Genomic DNA, 13,904 nt, shown 5'->3' with positions numbered 1-13,904 from the left:
TACCTATAGGAATATGACGCCTATCACTGTATACATATATAAGCTCCTTCAGTATTATCAGCAGCTATCGCGTTCTCAGGAGCTGATTACCCTCCTCCCTCCCCAGCTCCACCTCTCGTCAGTCAGGATTTGGCATTCTGATTCCCCTTGAATCAGAATAAATTCTCGAATTATGTTGTACTTTAAAATCTTGAATTAATGATATCTGCAATACATTCATGTTGGTTCTGTTCTGTTTACCCTAGGGAGGATTGTTGCTGCTCTTATCCATGCTAGGCTACATTGATGTGCAGGGAGTTCTTGCCCAGAACAGAAGCATACCGCCATTCCATACTGTATGCTAATTGTCAATCGTATTTTATGATAGTGGTCCTGACAGAAATGCACTTTTATGGACTTCAAAACAGAAACAGCCATTCACTGCCATTATAAAGCTTGGAAGAACGTTTGTTCGTAACCTTGCCAGAATGTTCGCTGTCAACTGTGAATCTGCTCTGAAACAATCTCTACTGTATAAAGTGCTATAGAAATGAGGCTTGACTCTGTTGCTGCCACAGCGAGGGCAGTATAAAGGTGTAGTGATGGGACTGAGGTGTGTGTATAAACTCATCTGTATAGAGTCATACATGGCAGTGCTGGGCAGGTAGACAGTGACTCTCCTCCACTGCAGGTACTGAGGAGCACTGTACACCGAGCGCTGGCTGTACCCGGAGCAGCCGATGGCGGGCGGCACACACTCCGGCGTGACCAGGTTCCAGCGGCGCCCGCAGTCTGTGGAGAACTCGAGTCGGACGCCGTGAGATGGAGAAGCGGCCTTACTGCAACCCATGCTCAGATCAAACTGAAGGAAGGAGGAGCCGGACACCTCGAAGTCCCAGCTCTCAGCGTACCGAGGCCTCTCTGGGGGACAGTTCATATCAGACACACCCTCAAAACATGTGCATTCATATCAGACACACCCTATAAATACATGTGCATTGATAACAGATACACTCTATAATACATGCTTCATTCAGCTCTGTGAGTATCAAAGGGCAAGTTCAGAACTAAATTATTTGGTAGCACTTTATTTTGATGGTCCACTAGCTCTCATTAAAGTATCAGTAGAGTATTAGTAGACCATCTGCTTATAGGTGCAGTAAGCGATTCTGAGAAATGCTGTTGAAAGTGGATCGGACTGAGCAGCACAACACACTTGTAGCCAATCAGCAAGGGGGCGTGTCCACTCATGATGGGGGAGGAGAGAGAGTGAGCCAATCAGCAATAGAGGGTGTGTCCACTCATGATGAGGGAGGAGAGAGAGAGAGAGAGAGCCAATCAGCAGTAGGGGGCGTGTCCAATCATGATGGGGGAGGAGAGAGAGAGAGAGAGATCCAATCAGCAGTAGGGGGGGTGTCCAATCATGATGGGGGAGGAGAGAGAGAGAGAGTGATCCAATCAGCAGTAGGGGGCGTGTCCACTCATGATGGGGGAGGAGAGAGAGTGATCCAATCAGCAGTAGGGGGCGTGCCCACTTATTATGGGGGAGGAGAGAGAGATAGACAATCAGCAGTAGGGGGTGTGTCCACTCATGATGGGGGAGGAGAGATAGAGAGTGAGTCAATCAGCAGTAGGGGTCTTGTCCACTCATGATGGGGGAGGAGAGGGAGAGAGTGAGTCAATCAGCAGTAGGGGTCTTGTCCACTCATGATGGGGGAGGAGGGGGAGAGAGTGAGTCAATCAGCAGTAGGGGGTGTGTCTACTCATGATGGGGGAGGAGAGGGAGAGAGTGAGTCAATCAGCAGTAGGGGGTGTGTCCACTCATGATGGGGGAGGAGAGGGAGAGAGTGAGTCAATCAGCAGTAGGGGGTGTGTCCATTCATGATGGGGGAGGAGAGGGAGTAAGCCAATCAGCAGTAGGGGGTGTTCCCATTCATGATAGGGGAGGAGAGAGAGTGAGTCAATCAGCAGTAGGGGGTGTGTCCATTCATGAAGGGGGAGGAGAGGGAGAGAGTGAGTCAATCAGCAGTAGGGGGTGTGTCCATTCATGATGGGGGAGGAGAGGGAGTAAGCCAATCAGCAGTAGGGGGTGTTCCCATTCATGATAGGGGAGGAGAGGGAGAGAGTGAGTCAATCAGCAGTAGGGGGTGTGTCCATTCATGATGGCGGAGGAGAGGGAGTAAGCCAATCAGCAGTAGGGGGTGTTCCCATTCATGACAGGGGAGGAGAGAGAGATAGACAATCAGCAGTAGGGGGCATGTCCACTCATGATGGGGGAGGAGAGAGAGTAAGCCAATCAGCAGTAGGGGGTGTGTCCACTCATGATAAGGGAGGAGAGAGAGTAAGCCAATCAGCAGTAGGGGGTGTGTCCACTCATGATAGGGGAGGAGAGAGAGAGTGAGCAAAAGGGAGTTTTGCTGAAAGACTGTAGAAAGAGAGATGGCTGAGAGACATTACAAAAGAGAAAAACTCAGAGGAATATCACTGGAAAAAAAGGGTTATGATCAGACAAGAGCTTTAGGACCCGTGTAAATATTATAAAAGACCAGAGCGAGAAGGCCTGAAAATGGCCAGCTGAAAATGCTCATTTAAATGTCTGGATGATGAATGAAAACTTATATGTTAACGATAACTCACTGTCCATGAGCTCAGAGTTGAAGTTCAACACTGAGTCTCGACTCAGGCAGTCTGCGGTCACCTCTCCGCCTACAACTCGATACCAGTTGTGTCTTAAAGGGGAAGTGCCATCAAACGTGTCGAAAAATCCACTTCTAGCGCTGTCGTTCATTCCAATCAGAATATTATCCAGGCCCCACTGGGCTGCGTGTTTACCTGAGAAACCAGAGATAGATGACTGCATCTCAACACATGTTTTGTAGGTTATGATGTTCTCACTGTAGAATAGTGTGTTTATAACGGTTCTGACCCTGCTGAGGCTGCCACCAGCGGAACACGGTGTGTGATGTCTTCGCTGCGGGCGGCAGCTCGATGGTGACCACCTGAGGCTCGAGGAACGACCCAAAGTCCAGCTCGCGTAAGAGCTGCCACTGCACGCCATTGTTGATGGAAAACTGGACAACCACACCTGACAAAGAAATACAAGCAGGGTAAGTCATGAATAACTGCGGTATTTTTAGTGCCTGATCGCCTCATCCAGCCGCTGAAACCGCTGTTCTTTCCAAAGATGATGTGAGGATTATTATAATAGAATATATTGAGATTGAACATCTAAAACATTTGATCACCGTTTCTGATGAGCTTTGTGTGATCAAGCACTTTATTTCTATTTCATAATACTGTACAACTGACAAAATCTCATGGCAATTTGTAATTATTTTAAGTTTTGGCGAATTGATGGATAATTCGTATGTTTTCATACGATCTGCACACACCCCAGTGACGGGTATGTTTAGGGGTGGACCTTCACGCTTACTTTTGTCCAATAATCATATGTTTTTGTACAATTCACAATTCACACCAGATCTGCAGTTAATGATCTCCACATTTCCACTTCCCTTCCCTTTACCTCTGTACAGATAATACGTTATTAAAATGATTCCAGTTCGCATGGATCCGTGGAAACGACTAAAAATTCTGTATTTTGTAGGCCAGACAAGTAATTTGGTGAGGACAATTAAAAAAATAAAACTATGCGCCTGCACAAATACATATTCAAACGCACATACCTATAGAATAAACACGTAATATGACCGTTTTCTCAGATTCACATTTTTGAAGTTTACACAGAGATTATAAAGTTTTCAAAAAATTTCAAAACTTGCACCTTGGAACCTGTTTTAAAGTTTGCGTTCTCGAACACCAAACACTGTTGTCGTGCAAATGAACAGCCAGAAAACATTAAAAGCTTTCTGTTTTCAGTTAAAAGTGTCGTGTTAGCGGCCCCTAAGTTAATAACTAATGATCTTTGCAACGGAAGTGAATCAATCAAAAACTAACTTTATCTGGACAATAACTTTATTCTAGAGCTGCTGTAAAGCCTAAACAATCTGTTACTGTAATCTCCTATTATCACTGTAAAGCTGCTTTGAAACAATCTATATTGTTAAAAGCGCTGTATAAATGAAGGAGACTTGACTTGACATTCACCTTCATTTCGGGAACGGGGGCGAGTACAAGTGGAGCCCATGTTTTTCCCTCCAATCCGAATGTAGAACTGAACCAAACTGTACAGAAAGAGAAAAGAGTAGGTTATAAGTAGAGAAATGAGGGCGTTCTGAAGCCTTATTGTTGGAGTGGTTCTGACCGGGTGTTGGTGGTGTCCAGCAGTGTGGTGCGAGCCTCTCGTCGGCCTAGACTGCTGAAGTACAGCGCTTTGCCTTCGCTGATGGTCCCACAGCCGTCCCCAATCTGTCCTCCGCTCAGGCTTTGCCACAGTGAGCTCAGCTTGCCCTCGAAGTCCTCCGAGAGCTCAGTGGGACTCGCTGCCGACGGGACACAGCTCGACCCATCCACCTCCACTGAACACAAACACACCACATCACACACAGCAGAAGCTCCTGGTCACACACCTGACTCGGCTAGGCTAGTCTTACAACTTAATCATCTCATTTTATAGATTGGACGGATTTAATCTGAAAAGAAATATTATGATTATCTCCAACTAATTGATATTTGGTCAGACTAGCTTTTAAAGTCATCATGAAAGGGAAGTTGTGCTCGTCTTTTCCTCCCTATCCGAGTGAAACGCTTCAGGAACAAGAACAAATGTGGGTGGGGCCTGATTGTGTCTGTGGGGAATTGATTGGATAATTGGATGGTTGTGGTTTGCTATTGGCTGATCTCATGTGAGTGACAGGTTGCCCCGCCTTCGTCATCAGAGAAGAGAAGAGATGCTGCTGTTATTCTGATTCAAGATTATGAGACATGAATTTTTGAAACAATAATGATGTGCACCGATAAATCATTTAGAATAAACACTGCAATAAAAAATGAGAATTGTTCATTTTGAATTCAGTGACTTTAACATGACAGCTGTGTTTATGCAGCTGACTCCAGTTCATTAGTAGAGACTCCAAGACCTGAAATGTCAGACAAAGAGGTGTTCGACATGTGCAGTGGTTGTGATTTACTGACATACAGATATGATGATCAACATACATTGATTCAGCTTCTGTCAACTCACGCCATAACACCATGTCAAGCAAAGAGTAAAAGCTAGATTAGACCGGCTATGAATGGCTAATGGCTAATGACCAAGTCTGAATGTGAGCGTTACCTGTATATCCCATGTCGCAGAAGCAGACGCCTGAGACACAGTCTCCGTGACCCCCGCAGTGATTGGGACAGGGCTCAGAGATGTAGACGCCGTCCAGGGCGAACGCCGGGGCGTCCCGATACACACTGCTCTCCTGGAACCAGCGGAAGCGCGTCTTGCTGAAAACCACACGGGAATGTAGAGATGAGTTCATCAAAACTGTGGCTAGAATAATCAACCAAGCACTGCCAACAATGTTCTTCTTGCTTGGTATTTTGGTCTTGTTTTCTATTAAACATCTCGAAAATTGAGAACAATCCCAGTGTCCGGTTACCTGGCAGCCACATTTCGAGGTAGTACAACCGTGATTCTGGTCCAGCGCTCGTAGTCTCCTGTGTTGTAAACAGTGGGCTCTCTGAGTTCTCGGCCGCTGCCCTCACAGCTGGCGGCCCCAGGGGATGCTGGGTAACAGCCCTCGCGCACCAGAGCCCACGAACGGCCCGCGTCGTGAGAGAACTGGAGCAGGACCGGCGCCGATGCACTGAAGGCCGACTCACATCCGATGTTCAGCTGAAGGAGAAGCACAGCACAGGTCTCTACACTGGAGAAACACACACTGACATGTACAAACAGGTCATTCACTACGGTAAAAAAGTGAAAATAATCATCCTTTGACCTGTATGTAAGCAGAAAAATTTAAGCTTTCAGTACCATCAAAATACAAAGTCTGCGCTTTTAACATGCTATTATGCTATTGTAAATGTTGTAAATTTAGTTTTTTCTCCTACAACAGATTCACATTCATCCAAGATCAAAAACACTCTAACGTCCTCATAATCTCCACTGCAGCGTCAGCTCTTTTCTCTCAGTGTCTGAAACGCTTCGATCAAGGATTCAGTCTCTCTAAGCCCCGCCTGTCACGGTTCATAAATCCTATGTCTCTTTCTTGTCTCGTGTTCTGTTGTTGTGTGTGTGTGAGTGCTGATTGTGTGGGCGTGCCGGCTCATTAGTGCTCATCAGCAATCCAGCTCATCATTCCCATCACCAGCTGCAGCTCATCTCATCACCCTATATATACTCACCACTTTCTCATCCCCTTTGTCAGATCGTTGTTTGTGGTGTCCCGGTGTGTGTTCCAGTCTGCGTTCGAGTATTGTGCCTTCCGTGTTCCTGTTCGTGTTCCTGTGAATTTACTTTGGATTATCTCACCTCTGGACTCACCTCATCGCACTGCTGCACCTTCACCTCCGGGTTCATCTGATCATCGGGGTCCCTGCGCCGCAGCTCTATAAAGTCGGATATATAAACTTCACATAAGCAGTTTAGAAGTCTTTTCTCTGGACGTTACGTCATTTATATCAATAAAAGAGTTTACTTGCATCTTGCTTCCTTCCATCATTTCATGACAGAACGATCTGACCCAACCATGGAAGCAGCGAGTGGCTCTTCAAGTTCACTGGAAACGTTTGTGAGCAACAGCATACAGAGAATGGACGATCAAGAGAAAAACCTCAACGATACAGCTTGCGCTGTTCAGGCGTTAGTGGCGCAGGTGTCCGGGCTCACCCAGCAGATTCAACAGCTTCGCGTTCCCACTGCACCACCCACGCCACCGATTCCCCCACCACCAGTACAGCCCTCCCAGTCGGAGCCCCGCCTGCCGGTTCCTGAAGCCTATTCAGGTGAACCTAATTACTGTCGAGCTTTCCTAACCAGGTGCTCGATGCATTTCTCTCTTCAGCCCAGGACATTCCATGATGAGCGAACCAAGGTCGCGTTCGTATTGACGCTTCTGACTGGAAAAGCGGCGCTATGGGGAACGGCGGTGTGGGAGAATCAGGACGAATGCTGCTCCTCGTTCCAGAGGCTCTCCGACGAAATGAGGCGGGTATTTGATCGCGCTGTTGCAGGAAGAGAGGCTGCTAGAGTGCTGGCAGATTTCCGACAAGGTGAGAGATCCGTGTCGGATTTTTCGATTGAGTTTCGAACCCTTGCAGCAGAGAGCCAATGGAACGAGGAGGCGCAGTGGGACATGTTCCTGCATGGGCTGGCTGACCGCGTCCAAAAGGAGATCTACGCCATGGACCTTCCCACCAAGCTCAATGACCTCATTGCTCTGGCCCTGAGAGTGGACGCATGGCTTTCTCATGTAGATCGACGTTGTCAACCTAACCGTCCTTCTAGAGGGATCGAGGGACAGCGTTCCGGAGGCGGGGACGCGGTCAGCCCCATCTACGATCACAAGCCCATGCAGGTGGGTCGAGCCCGGCTTTCCCGGGAGGAGAAGGAGAGGCGGAGATCCCTGGGCCTTTGCATGTACTGTGGAGGAACTGGACATTTCGCTTACAGTTGTCCGTTAAAAAGGCCCAGCCTGACAGTAAGTATGAGGCTACTGTCGGGTGGGATCTCTGCCGAGAAGACCTCATCAACATCTACTCTCCTTCCGGTAAGACTCCGATGGTCAACTCACCTCCACGACTGTCGGGCACTTCTGGATTCAGGGGCTGAAGCCAATTTCATGGACCACACTTTTGCACACAAGTTTCAAGTTCCCCTCAGACCCCTCACGCACCAGATTGCAGTACACGCCCTCAATGGTCAAAAACTCCCCACCATTTCACTGGCCACATCACCCTCACATCACCCTCATCACATCAGGCAATCATACTGAGACCATCTCCTTTTACATTCTGGACACTCCTCTTGCACCCATCGTCCTTGGTCACCCCTGGCTCACCCGTCACAACCCCAAAGTGGACTGGCAGTTAAAGTCTGTGTCGGCGTGGAGTCATTTTTGACATTTTTGACTTTTGATAGAGTTATTGCCAGGTACGTCTCCGCCTAAGGGCAAGTCTCTGTCCCGGAGAGAGAGGCCATGGAGACATACATTTCTGATTCTCTAGCAACGGGGTTCATCCGCCCTTCCTCTTCTCCAGCGGGGGCGGGGTTCTTTTTTGTGGGGAAGAAGGATGGATCGTTGCAACCTTGTATTGATTACTGGGGGCTGAACAGCATCACGGTAAAGAATACTTATCCTTTACCGTTGATGTCTTCAGCCTTCGAGAGGTTGCAGGGAGCATCTATCTTCACAAAATTGGATTTACGGAATGCTTATCATTTGGTCCGCATCAGGGAGGGGGATGAGTGGAAGACCGCTTTTAACACCCCCAGGGGGCACTTTGAATACTTGGTTATGCCTTTCGGCCTTTCCAACTCCCCAGCGGTCTTCCAGGCACTTGTCAATGACGTGTTACGAGACAGTTCATATATGTCTACCTGGATGACATATTGATTTTTTCATCGTCTCTCCAGGAACACGTGCAACACGTCCGACAAGTGCTTCAGAGGTTGCTAGAGAATGGGCTTTTTGTCAAGGCGGAGAAATGCGCTTTTCATGCACAGTCTGTTCCTTTTCTAGGTTACATCATTTCGGATGAGGGAATGCGCATGGATCCTGAGAAGATCAAGGCTGTGGTGGATTGGCCAAGTCCAGATTCCCGTAAGGCCCTACTGAGGTTTCTGGGGTTCGCCAATTTCTACCGGCGTTTCATTCGCAATTTCAGCCAACTAGCCGCACCTCTGACCGCCTTGACCTCCCCCAGAACGACGTTCAGGTGGTCAGACGCAGCCGAGGCTGCGTTTGCAAAACTGAAGGGTTGCTTCGTTTCAGCCCCCATCCTGATAACCCCTGATCCATCACGTCAGTTCGTGGTGGAGGTCGATGCGTCAGAGGTGGGGGTAGGTGCAGTGTTATCCCAGCGTTCTCCTTCAGACGACAAGATGCATCCTTGCGCGTTTTTGTCTCATCGTTTATCCCCTGCCGAGCGCAATTATGACATTGGCAACAGAGAGTTGTTGGCGGTCAAGTTAGCATTGGAGGAGTGGCGCCACTGGTTAGAAGGGTCGGGGGTACCTTTTATCGTCTGGACTGATCACAAGAACTTGGAATACATTCGGACTGCTAAAAGACTAAACTCCAGGCAGGCTCGGTGGGCTCTTTTTTTCGGTCGTTTTGATTTTACTCTCTCGTACCGCCCGGGTTCCAAAAACATCAAACCCGATTCTTTATCGCGTATTTTTGACCGTTCCGAACACCCGTCTACTCCCGAGTGCATTTTACCAGAGACTCTATTCATCTCTACACTCACATGGGAGATCGAATCGAAGGTCAAGAAGGCCTTAGAAGGGGTAACGCCTCCGGCTCGTTGTCCACCGAATCGTTTATTTGTGCCTGAGGGTTTACGGTCCAGCGCTATTCAGTGGGGACATTGTTCCAATGTGGCTTGCCATCCAGGAGTTAATCGCACTAAATTCTTAGTCAAGCAACGATTCTGGTGGCCTCTTATGGCTCGTGACGTTCACAGTTTTGTCTTGGCTTGCTCAGTTTGCGCCACGGGTAAGACTTCTAATCGACCTCCAGATGGGTTACTTCAACTGCTGCCGGTGCCTTCGAGACCCTGGTCCCATATCGCTCTAGATTTTATCAACGCCCTCCCACCCTCCCAGGGTCACACGGTAGTTTTGACCGTGGTGGACCGGTTCTCGAAGGCGGCCCATTTCGTTCCCTTGCCCAAATTACCCTCAGCCAAGGAGACAGAGTTGATTGTCGTTAACCACGTCTTTCGGCTACATGGCCTCCCGACAGACGTGGTTTCTGACAGAGGACCCCAATTTGTGTCCAAATTTTGGCGAGAATTTTGTAAACTCCTGGGGGCGACTGTCAGTCTGTCCTCTGGGTTCCATCCCCAGAGCAATGGTCAAACTGAGCGAACCAACCAGGATTTGGAGAGAACGTAGCGATGTTTAGTGTCCAAGAATCCTTCCTCTTGGAGTCAGCAACTGTCTATGGTGGAGTACGCCCACAACACATTGCCAGTGTCATCCACGGGCCTATCACCATTTGAGTGTAGTGTAGGGTACCAGCCACCAATTTTTCCTGGTCTGGAATCCGAAGTCGCGGTCCCCTCCGCCCACGCCTTCGTCCAGAGGTGTCGTCGTACTTGGACTAGAGCCCGTGAGACTCTACTCCAAGTGGGGGCGCGCACCAAGGCCAAAGCCGATCGCCACCGGTGTAGGCCTCCCGTATACGTCGTCGGTTCCAAAGTGTGGCTTTCTACCAAGGACATTCCTCTCCGCTCCGTTTCGAATAAGCTTGCACCTAAATTCATTGGCCCGCTGTCAATAAAATCATTAGTCCGGTGACAGTCCGCCTCAATCTCCCTCCAGTGTACAGGAGAATTCATCCCGTTTTTCATGTGTCCAAAATTAAGCCCGTTTTCTTTGCTCGCATTAATCCGCCAGTCCCGGTTCCCCCTCCCGCCGCGACTCGTAGACGGGGAACCTACTTATTCGGTCAATCGTGTTCTGGACTCGAGACGGAGGGGACGCGGATTCCAGTACTTGGTGGACTGGGAAGGTTACGGTCCGGAGGAGAGAAGTTGGGTACCAGCTAGAGACATCCTGGATCACTCCCTTATCGATGATTACAATCGGCAGGTAAGGGAGTCTGGGAACGCCAGGAGGCGTTCCTAGGGAGGGGGGTACTGTCACGGTTCATAAATCCTATGTCTCTTTCTTGTCTCGTGTTCTGTTGTTGTGTGTGTGTGAGTGCTGATTGTGTGGGCGTGCCGGCTCATTAGTGCTCATCAGCAATCCAGCTCATTATTCCCATCACCAGCTGCAGCTCATCTCATCACCCTATATATACTCACCACTTTCTCATCCCCTTTGTCAGATCGTTGTTTGTGGTGTCCCGGTGTGTGTTCCAGTCTGCGTTCGAGTATTGTGCCTTCCGTGTTCCTGTTCGTGTTCCTGTGGATTTACTTTGGATTATCTCACCTCTGGACTCACCGCATCGCACTGCTGCACCTTCACCTCCGGGTTCATCTGACCATCGGGGTCCCTGCGCCGCTAGTCTGTTCTCTGGACGTTTTATATCAATAAAAGAGTTTACTTGCATCTTGCTTCCTTCCATCATTTCATGACACCGCCTCTCTGAGAGCTGCTCTGCTCTGATTGGTCAGAGAGCAAACACTGAATCTCAGCTCTTGATCACAGTGATACGAACAGTAACGATGGCGTGGGTTTTACCATATCAATCTCATCAAAGTGGATTTGATTTGTCAGCAGAAAACAGCGTCTTCTCGACATGAACAACACGAACCAAACTCTTCCAGTCTCAGATAAACTACAGTGTTTGAGGGCGGAGGTAAGAGACGCTGCTCAGCCAATCAGGACCACAGGCTGGCATTATGCAAATGAGTTACAAACCTACAGCAGGAAGTGAGACTGAATTACTGACGACTCGTTTCTGTTCAGAATCACTTCTTTCTTTTGGGAGACAAAAACTCCATTTATCTGCACTTTGATCTGTGAAACGTTGCAGACCTTTTTTTTTACATAAAAAAAACAGCTTTATTACACATGAAATACACATGAATGTTTAAAATGCCCCTATTATGCTTTTTGAGATATGACCTTTTTGAGATATATCCTCATAGGATATATCTCAAAAAGGTCATATCTCAAAAAGCATAATAGGGGCATTTTAAACATTATGAGGTCAATTTAAAAAAGAAAGAAACATATGCACGGATGAACTGTTCACAGTAAGATCTATAACATACATGTAGAAAATATGTGCCAATATTAAAAACTAGCGCAGATAAAACTCAAGCGCATGTGTGTGTGACAGTGTTTGATGACGAGCCACAACTTACATTTTTAGTTGGGAGCTTCTCTCAGCAAATGGATATTTGTGATTATTTTAAATTAATTGGATTAATGGGTTCGTTTAATTGGGTTGATGAATGTGTGTGTGTGTGTGTGTGTGTGTGCGTATTATTTCTTTATTTCAGACTCAAAAAGGTCCATAAAAAAACATGTAAAAGAGACAGACAGACAAATAAAAACAAAGGATTACTATAATCCATATAAACAATTTCTCCAGTGCCTCCAAAGCAGCGAGCTGTACCTAGTACTGCTCTGGTCAGGCCATGTAAAAACAATTATAATTTCATTTTGCGAGTCCATGAGTCTCATCATAAATTTATAAACAACATTTCTTATTACAGCATTTAGTGTGGTCACATCATTCTGCACAAACAACTGGCTGGCACTGGTCCAGCGAGGGACTTTCAAAAGAATCCTAAGAGCATCATTGTATGCTACTTGTAGCTTGTGAAATACAGTTTTTGTGTAGCAACACCACAGGTGGGCAGTGTAGAGTGGTGTGCAGTAGGCTTTAAACAAGACTATTTTTACATTTTCTGTACACATTCCAAATTTCCGTGCCAGCATATTAGCTTATGCATACAATTTACAGTACTGCCTCTGGATGTCATCATTATCAGAGAGGTCACTCCTTATAATGTGACCGAGGTACTTCACTTTTTCCACAACTGCCAGATCCCCTCCTGACAAATGAAACATGGGAAATACAGCCTTACGCTGCTCTCTAGTCCTCACAATCATCACAACAGTCTTTTTCGGATTAAACGATGTCATATCGTTCACCATATTCAGTACACACATCAAGCAATTGCTGGAGGCCTGCAGAGCAGGGTATTAGTGCATGTGTGAGAGAGAGAAAGAAGAATTCCTGCACGTAGCCTTACATCAGTACCTTGAACTGCAGTGTGTATCCGGGACGGAGAGACAGATCTCGAGTCACCGCCATCCGGTCGCCATCCGATCGCCCGAACACTATGGCAGAGGGAGTGGGAGCACAGAAGCTGCCGTTACGGTCCTTGTCCATTCCTTCATTTCCCAGCATCAGCCACACACTCATCTGGTTGAGCGGATGATCATACGCCGGTTTCTCATAGAAGTTCTGCAGGGAGACACCAGAGTTTCTCTCTCATCCCTTCATGAACACTGCAGTAGAATCAGTTCTGTCAGGACCACTATCATCAAATACGATTGACAATAAGCATACAATTTGGATTGGCGGTATGGTTCTGTTCTGGGCAAGAACTCCCTGCGCATCCATGCAGCCTAGCCTAGATAAGAGCAGCAATAACCCCCTTAGGGTGAACAGAACAGAACCAACATGAATGTATGCAGATCATTAATTCAAGATTTTAACGTACAACATAATTCAAGAATTTATTCTGATTCAAGGGGAATCAGAATGCCAAATCCTGACTGACGAGAGGTGGAGCTGGGGAGGGAGGAGGGTAATCAGCTCCTGGGAACGCGATAGCTGCTGATAATACTGAAGGAGCTTATATATGAATACAGTGATAGGCGTTGTATTCCTATAGGTAGACGTGGATCAGCTGATGTGAGCCTGACTAACGTGACCTGCCAGAACTGACGCTACGCTTAATTTAGTTCTAATCCGTGAGGAGAGTCTGACCTGAGGCAGCGTGGGGTCGGCCATCGGGATGACATGCTTCTCTCGCTCGGACAGTATGATCACGTCATCGATGGCCCACTGATCGTAGCCCTCGCCGGAGTGCAGCGGCTGCCACCAGCGGAAGCGCGTACACGGAGTTTTAGAGGCCAGGGGAAGCTCATAATGAACAAACCTGTGGACAAACAACATCAGCCAGTCACAAACTCTCACATTACACTCAAAGAAAGATATAAAGATTTATTCATGTAAAGTTCTGGGTCTAATTGTCGTTGTGAAGTAATCAATTTAAACTATTTGCAATTAATGTTTTATTTTAAAATATGCATGCATTCACTCTTCTTCGGGTGGGTA

At 47.5% G+C, this 13,904-nt stretch overlaps 1 protein-coding gene across 3 annotated transcripts in view; it reads right to left on the bottom strand.

The window, feature by feature from the left end:
- Window positions 1–13,904, bottom strand: part of reln (reelin) — a 144,634-nt gene that overhangs the window by 43,655 nt on the left and 87,075 nt on the right. For all 3 annotated transcript variants that reach the window (XM_084123610.1, XM_084123612.1, XM_084123611.1), the window contains exons 26-34: window positions 13,554–13,725; window positions 12,819–13,025; window positions 5,529–5,764; window positions 5,216–5,373; window positions 4,244–4,457; window positions 4,087–4,163; window positions 2,906–3,064; window positions 2,617–2,811; window positions 627–900 (exon numbers count right to left, since the gene is read on the bottom strand). In XM_084123610.1, coding sequence (XP_083979736.1) covers window positions 627–900; window positions 2,617–2,811; window positions 2,906–3,064; window positions 4,087–4,163; window positions 4,244–4,457; window positions 5,216–5,373; window positions 5,529–5,764; window positions 12,819–13,025; window positions 13,554–13,725 — 1,692 coding nt within the window. The remainder of the gene's footprint in view (window positions 1–626; window positions 901–2,616; window positions 2,812–2,905; window positions 3,065–4,086; window positions 4,164–4,243; window positions 4,458–5,215; window positions 5,374–5,528; window positions 5,765–12,818; window positions 13,026–13,553; window positions 13,726–13,904) is intronic.

The sequence above is a fragment of the Abramis brama genome, assembly GCF_963993115.1.
Source record: "Abramis brama genome assembly, chromosome: 9".
Classification (NCBI taxonomy): domain Eukaryota; kingdom Metazoa; phylum Chordata; class Actinopteri; order Cypriniformes; family Leuciscidae; genus Abramis; species Abramis brama.
The sequence above is the reverse complement of the archived record's forward strand: the minus strand, read 5'-3'. Positions and strand labels throughout refer to the sequence as shown.